We start from the raw sequence: 6992 nt of genomic DNA, 5'->3' as shown, positions 1-6992 counted from the left end.
TTACAATTTATGATATCGATACCGGCATTGTCTGCTATTGAAAAAAGGGTTCATCTCCAACTCGCGTCGGCAGCGAATTGTTTTTCTGCATTTCGGAAAATAAACCTTAAAAAATATTAAAAAAAGCGGATCCAGACCAATCGTTAGCACACTGCGATTGCCAAGATGGTGAAACTAACGCCGGAGCTGATAAACCAGTCGATGCAATATATAAACCCATGCCGGGAGCGCGAGCTGGATTTGCGCGGCTACAAGATTCCACAGATCGAGAACCTGGGCGCCACTCTGGACCAGTTCGACACCATCGATCTGTCCGACAACGATTTGCGGAAGCTGGATAACCTGCCGCATCTCCCCCGCCTTAAGTGCCTCCTGCTGAACAACAACCGCATCCTGCGCATCAGCGAGGGACTTGAGGAGGCTGTGCCCAACCTGGGCTCTATCATTCTTACCGGGAACAACCTGCAGGAGCTGAGCGACTTGGAGCCCCTAGCCGGATTCACTAAGCTGGACACCATCTGCCTGCTCATCAACCCGGTATCCACGAAGCCCAACTACCGCGAGTACATGGCCTACAAGTTCCCGCAGCTGCGTCTGCTCGACTTCAGAAAGATCAAGCAGAAGGACCGCCAGGCGGCTCAAGAGTTCTTTCGCACCAAGCAGGGCAAGGACATGCTTAAGGAGATCAGCCGTAAGTCCAAGATGAGCTCCGCAGCCGCCATAGCCGCAGAAGCGGGGAATGGCAAGGGAAGGGGATCGGAAGGCGGACGACTGGCCAATCCGGAGGATATGCAGCGCATCCGCGAGGCCATCAAGCGGGCCAGCTCGCTGGCAGAGGTGGAGCGTCTATCGCAGATCCTGCAAAGCGGTCAGCTGCCGGATAAGTTTCAGCACGAGAAGGAGGCGGTGGCGCAGAACGGGGCGGGGCACAACGGTTCGGGGGCCGTGGCCATGGAATACTAGGATTAGAATCCCCCGCTCAACTGTCAGCTACCTTATAACCGTAGACCAATATTTTGTAATAAAAAGCCAAAAGTTGATTCATTGCATTCTGCATTTTGGAAACTCAAATTCATATGGAAACTTCTGTTTTCAACTAGATCGTTGGCCGAAAGATCTTTCACGGAAAGATTTGGGACAATCGGCCACATCAGAAATGCATTTACATGAACGTAATTGGCTAAAAGTTTAACAATCTACAGCAAGTACAAAGGAGAGAGTGGCGTGGTGCGGACCTGGCTCCTGTAGTCTGGTATTGCTTGGGAGTGTTGTTAAGATCCTTTCGCCGCCATTATGGCGTCGTAGTGCAGGCCCGTATAGAAGATTATCCACGTCACCAGGAATCCGGCAAACGACGTCATGAAACCTTCCTTGATCAGCTCCCAAACTCCTCCGTAGGCGTCCTCGTCCACGTTTTGAAAGTTGATGGCGTACAGGTAGACGATCCCGCAGCTGATGCCGGCGAATCTGGGGGCACATTGGATGGATCAAGTGGAGTGACTCCGTCTATTTATAGGTTATAGGTGGCTACTCACAGTACAAGTCCAAGAAAGCCCTTTAGCGGAACAATGCCCCAGATGACGCCCAGAAAGATGCCGAACACCTGACGAGACCAGTAAATAACGTCTAGGAACTCCTCCTGCGAGAGAATTGGATTAGCATGCGAGATTTAGCGCCGGAAACTTTGCTCACCTTGTCCTCCCACTCCGATTTTGTGATGGCGCGCGCGCAAATTTCACGCAGTGTGGAGGTTTTGGCCGAGTGGCCGTTGCGCTCGATGGTACTCGTTTTCGTGGACATAACTTAATTCAGATCTGACCCAAATCACTTTAAATTATTTTGTTAATTAATTTTTTCACTATCAAATGACTAACGCGTTTTGGCGTAATGAAAACCCCAAACGCTTGGGTTTCCGATAACAAAATACTGAGCCTATACCACTTTAGTGTTGTTAGGCTTATTTACATAATGGTGACAACCCTGCAATCAGCTGTTTGATTATGTGAATTAGGTATTTTCATAAGTACCTCTTAGTTTTCAATAAATAATGCTGAAAATAACAAAGATCTGCTTGGCCCCCTTCGCCACAATTACAGGTAAGCAATACCTTTTCTTAAAAGCGCTTTATAATTCATAAGCTGTCTGTACTTACACAGCGCAACGAAGCATTGCTCTTACGGCCACCCGTGCCATAGATCAGAAGTGGCGTGCATCCAGAGGATTACCGGAAAACCCAAATGCCTTTGGCCCACTCACCAATCTGCCGGACTACACGTACTTAGATGGCAGGCCCACGCCGCTGGGTGTAAGTATTCCCCCGAAACGCCTCAAACATCAGCCTAATCATTAATTGTTTTCTCATGTTTTAGGCCAACCAAAAGAGACGCTTGCTTAAGCAGCAGGAGATTGCGACTAGGATCGTGGAGCTAAGTGGAGAGCTGGAGTTTGCCAAACAGCGACATGAACGTCTCAAGGAGAATGCCGAGTCCGAGAAACAGCGCCTCATCCGAAGCAAACTGAAGCCGAAGGGCCACTTGCTGCTCAAGAAATAGCGTCCTAATCTTAGCCAGTATAAGCTATCATAAGTCACTTAGTGAATGGAGACGAAATTATACGATGGTCTTTTGATGTGGACACATGTTTGCCCAAAACACGTTTCAAAAACGTTCCCAAACAGCAAGCGTGGCGCAGTCGATGCTTCATTAGACGCGTCGCTAATGAGCTTTTAATTGCAGCTGGGCGACACGCCTGCCGCATCTTAATTGTGTTAAAACGCCAGTGACGCACTCGCCGGAGTAGCGTGTCCTGGCATTTAGGTGAGATGAAAGCGTTGCCCGATTTTCCGAGCTCCCCAAGAGCAGCCCTTGGGGAGGGAGTGAGCTGCCATTCACACATTGGTTGCTAATAAGAGGCTTACGCTCGCGCATTCGAGTATCTCTTCAAACTATTACTGTCAACAAGGAAGTCGTCGGCTTTCTTATTGTTTATTGGTATGGGGTTGTCCAAGGCCAGTTACAAGCGGAATCTCTTCCGGCCTGCGCAACTTGCTGCAGATCGCGGTGGATCAGCCTGGAGAGATTAACAGATTGATCGTGTTGGCGAATCCAACCAAGCATGAGAAACCTAATCCCTACTGTTTGCCTTTCTCGGTAAATATGTACCATGGTTTAACAGCCAAATATTAGCACACCTTGCCAGTCCGACTCCCTTGTTTCTCCAAGTGTTTGGCTTTTCGGTTAGGATATCAAGAATTTTGCACGGCCGGCAATGTTTGTTTTCAATTTGGTTGATCCGCTGCCCATAAAGCGAGCACCTTTATCATAAAACCCAGAGGAACGTGCTCCACTTTGTCATGTTTTTTACAGAGCCCGTTGAACCAATTTAATAGCAATAGCTGTATGATATCATTCTGGATTTATATTATTACTGAAAGCATTCGACTTGGCTGGTCTCACACTTCCCGAAAGAGAGCAACAAATCAGAAGATCCACTGTTCCCCTAGGTGGCAGACATAAAATTTCCATAGCCCTTTGTTAATAGTAACTCGCACCAGAGTAAAATCGGTAAAAGTGAATTAAATAAGCGGACAATGTGCCACTGTAAACACACAAATATTGCAGGGTGCAAATTTAGCTGTTTACGTTCGCACATTCGGCTAACAAAGAAATCAAGTCGAAGGAAATTTTCTAAGCAGCTGAGTCTCCACTTGGAGACGACTTGGAGTGCAGAAGTTTGTCGCACTTCTTGCGGAAATTAGCCGAGGCGTATGAAATTTTGCACCGTCTTTCACGTTTCGGGTGTGACAAAAATAACCAGGCCTCCTCCGGAGCATTCAATCAAGTGGCAGAAGTCACTGCGCTTGGCTCCGATGCAACCAATCGTGCGTATAAGTAATGCTATCTAAATTCAACTGGATGTTTATGTTTCCTTTATCGCGGGCAAATCTCACACCTTTCTGTTGTTGTTGACGACGGTTTGGGTGTGCAAAAATATTTACCCCCATTGGGAGGCATGAAAAACCGCGAAGTTGTGGAAAACAACTGAATTTTGTTATTGCCCCGCGGCAGCCAGCGATTTATATTTATATAATTGTATAAATTTATTAAATTAGCGGGTTTATATTTACAGCCGAATCTTTTCGAAACAGCCGGCGATAATGAAGCGCAAATTAGTCTGGGTCGCAACTTATGTTCATTCCTCAATTTCGTCTGTCTAACTATGGGTTACAGATGCCTAGCTGGCTTCTGATTCATCACTTCTTCGAATGCAGGCCCCAAAAACGGAAGTCATGCCCCTTTTTCGAGTCTGTTTCAAACTCAAAGCGCATTCCGCAGTCGGGTCGAGTTTGTTTGTTAATTGCTTTGTTTTACTTCTAGAAAATCGCGGTGTTTAACACTTCCTGAGTCAGCCGGCCACATTTTCACGACAAATTGATTAGGCGCCGCATGAGCCACTGCGGTTGGATATTTATAAAGCCTGATCCGTATTTTTAGACGCCGTTCCATTTGCGTCTCTATGCTGATTTATGATAAAATAACAAAATCACCGAGTTTCGTTACAACGACATTCGAGGTCTGGATTTAGATTTAGCGTGTGACCACACAAAAATTACCACCCGGCGACCACAGCGCCTGGTACACATATTACTCATACGCCCAGTGCGCCGCGAACCTTTCCAGCCGCAAACAAAATGCCAAAAGCCCCTAATTACTTTCGTCCGATCGCACACCGACGTCAGAGCGCCCAGCATCAAAATCTAGATTATTCACTTTAATTGATCCAAGCCGAAACAAAATAGTCGCAGACAATGGCAGAATTCCGGGGGACCGTATCTTTCCGCATTGTAAAAACTTTTCCGAACCAAACTGGATCCCCGCTAAGCGAAACAGTGCACCCGGCAATTAGAGCCTTTGTCTTTGCCCAATCCCGTGGAGATGAGACCGGGTTCAAGTCACAGACACCGCGCATGCTCAAAACAAAACCCAGTCCGTCAACCGAAGAGAGTTTGGCTACATTCGCGAACGCAAAAATATCGTTGCGTTTCCTTCGGACTTGCGTCACAGCTGGAGCATCGGCTCGGCCCGAAAACAAATTTTCACATTTGGGTGCGAATGTGCTGGCCGGTGCGTATATAAGGAAAGGGTTCTTCACACCAAAGCATACAGAACTCGCCAGACGTTCAAAGCACTCGGAGCAGCCAGACAGAAATCAAAGGATAATACCACAACAGCCCAACTAGGATTTACCAAATCATAACTAGTTTCAACCGAACCAATCCCAGCACAATGGATCTTAAGGTAAGCATCATTATAGCACGGTCCCAATGGGAATTTAGCTCACCCATCCCTCGATCTTTTCCTCAGCAATTGTACTCGTGCATCTGCCTGCTGATCAGCATCATCATCTGCAAAGTGTCCGAAGCCAAGCCCACCTACTACGACCTGGATAGCTACGAGACCTACGACACCGATCGCTATGACAGCTATGGTGGCTCCTCGTACGCCCTGAGCTATGGGAAACCGCTCACGGACAACCGCCTGAAGAAGCTGAGTCCGGGCTACTACTACGTGGACGATGGGTACATCGCCCCGGTGGCCTCCAATGCCGGCTACACTCGCCGCGAGGGCTCCTCCGTCTCCGATAGTGACTCCTTGCCCCACAGTGTCAAGTTCACTCCCATCGTGCGCGTCCGCCAGACCAAGACCAAGCGCAAGAAGCTCTTCGTGCCCAACTTCTTCGGCTAGAGGGGCTTTTACCTGTTCTCCTCCTGCCGGGATTGAGACTACAGACTGAGGATGATAGCATAGGATTAGCATTAGCATTAGTCGCGTGGCTCCCACACCAAAAAGTACCTTATACCTACATGTACGTTTACCTATTTTATACTCGGTCACACGTTTGGCCAAATTATATTTATATACGTAAAGCTCCTAAATAAAAATATTCAAATGTTGAAAACATATATTCTCAGAATATCTACTTCTGCGGTTGCCAACTAATTGGCTTTAAAAACGAATAAGAGCCATAAAATAAAAATTACATTTTATTTTTAGAACACATCACGACACACAAGTCGGGATTTAAAATTACTTCAAAATATAAAGTTTTATTGGTCCGCCAACAATTATATTACGCTAGATCCGCAGAAAATCCATAAAATATTTGAAATATCAGCACCTTGTGTACTTTCGCTGATAACGTACTCACTTTTCAATGAAAAGCACCGTAAAGAATTTTATGAACCGTAAAGTGTTTATACTCTATCTAGTTTGGCAAATTGGTGCTAATTGGTCACTTAGGGGATTTCATTAACTTAAAATTGTATTGTTGCTATGACGATGACGTACAATAAACTTTTTCTGATGATGTGATCGTTTAAAATAAAAAATATGTTAACCGAAAATATATTTGCTCTCCTTAGGAGTTCTAATAGGTCTTAATTGTGTTGTTGAACAACAAAGTGTGCACGAAATTGTAAAAGAACAAAAAATTTTAAAATTATTTAGCTTATATCTAGCTCTAAAATCGAAACTATACTTGCGTAGTAACGACTATCTGATAGTCGGGGAACTCGAATTTAGCGTTCTATCTTGTTTTTAATTAAATAGATGATACACTAATAATAAACATAAATATTTACAGTCTCTATGGTCTCCAAAAGCTGAATTTGTTAGATCAAAGTGGCGAAAATCCAATTACTTTTAAAATTGTGTTTTAAATATAATTTGTGTTGCACATAAAATGCCCCTTGTAAGTTTCCCCGCAGTGCAAAGAATATGGTTTATTATTTCCTTTGAAAAACAATCCAGAAAACATCTTTAAATCTTTCCGTTGAGCTTTAAACAGCTTTGTGTTTGACCCGTTAAAGATTAATAGTTAATCTATCCATTCACTCCAGGAATCTTGGCGGCATAACGTCAAAAAATTAGCGACAATCCACCAGTGCTGCACAGCATGGTACATGAATCGATAACTACATGGCGAGTCATCGA

At 45.4% G+C, this 6992-nt stretch overlaps 4 protein-coding genes across 4 annotated transcripts; 3 read left to right on the top strand and 1 right to left on the bottom strand.

Moving 5' to 3' along the window:
- Positions 1-34: 34 nt before the first annotated feature.
- On the top strand, positions 35-1071 carry LOC6528465 (probable U2 small nuclear ribonucleoprotein A'). The gene has a single exon (XM_002089475.4). It carries the CDS (start codon positions 166-168, stop codon positions 961-963), a length of 798 nt encoding a protein of 265 aa, XP_002089511.1. The 5' UTR covers positions 35-165; the 3' UTR covers positions 964-1071.
- On the bottom strand, positions 1037-1885 carry LOC6528464 (respirasome Complex Assembly Factor 1). Its single transcript, XM_002089474.4, has 3 exons — positions 1693-1885; positions 1536-1639; positions 1037-1467 (listed from the first exon to the last, which is right to left on the bottom strand). The coding sequence occupies exons 1-3, from the start codon at positions 1798-1800 to the stop codon at positions 1272-1274; spliced, it is 408 nt and encodes a 135-aa protein (XP_002089510.1). The 5' UTR covers positions 1801-1885; the 3' UTR covers positions 1037-1271.
- A 60-nt stretch (positions 1886-1945) lies between these two features.
- On the top strand, positions 1946-2651 carry LOC6528463 (39S ribosomal protein L52, mitochondrial). The gene is made up of 3 exons (XM_002089473.3): positions 1946-2096; positions 2157-2305; positions 2370-2651. The coding sequence occupies exons 1-3, from the start codon at positions 2048-2050 to the stop codon at positions 2550-2552; spliced, it is 381 nt and encodes a 126-aa protein (XP_002089509.1). The 5' UTR covers positions 1946-2047; the 3' UTR covers positions 2553-2651.
- A 2440-nt stretch (positions 2652-5091) lies between these two features.
- LOC6528462 lies at positions 5092-5973 on the top strand. The gene is made up of 2 exons (XM_002089472.4): positions 5092-5297; positions 5364-5973. The coding sequence occupies exons 1-2, from the start codon at positions 5286-5288 to the stop codon at positions 5742-5744; spliced, it is 393 nt and encodes a 130-aa protein (XP_002089508.1). The 5' UTR covers positions 5092-5285; the 3' UTR covers positions 5745-5973.
- The last annotated feature ends 1019 nt before the right edge of the window (positions 5974-6992 follow it).

The sequence above is a fragment of the Drosophila yakuba genome, chromosome 2L (genome assembly GCF_016746365.2).
Source record: "Drosophila yakuba strain Tai18E2 chromosome 2L, Prin_Dyak_Tai18E2_2.1, whole genome shotgun sequence".
Classification (NCBI taxonomy): domain Eukaryota; kingdom Metazoa; phylum Arthropoda; class Insecta; order Diptera; family Drosophilidae; genus Drosophila; species Drosophila yakuba.
This window is presented reverse-complemented; position numbering and strand designations above follow the sequence as displayed.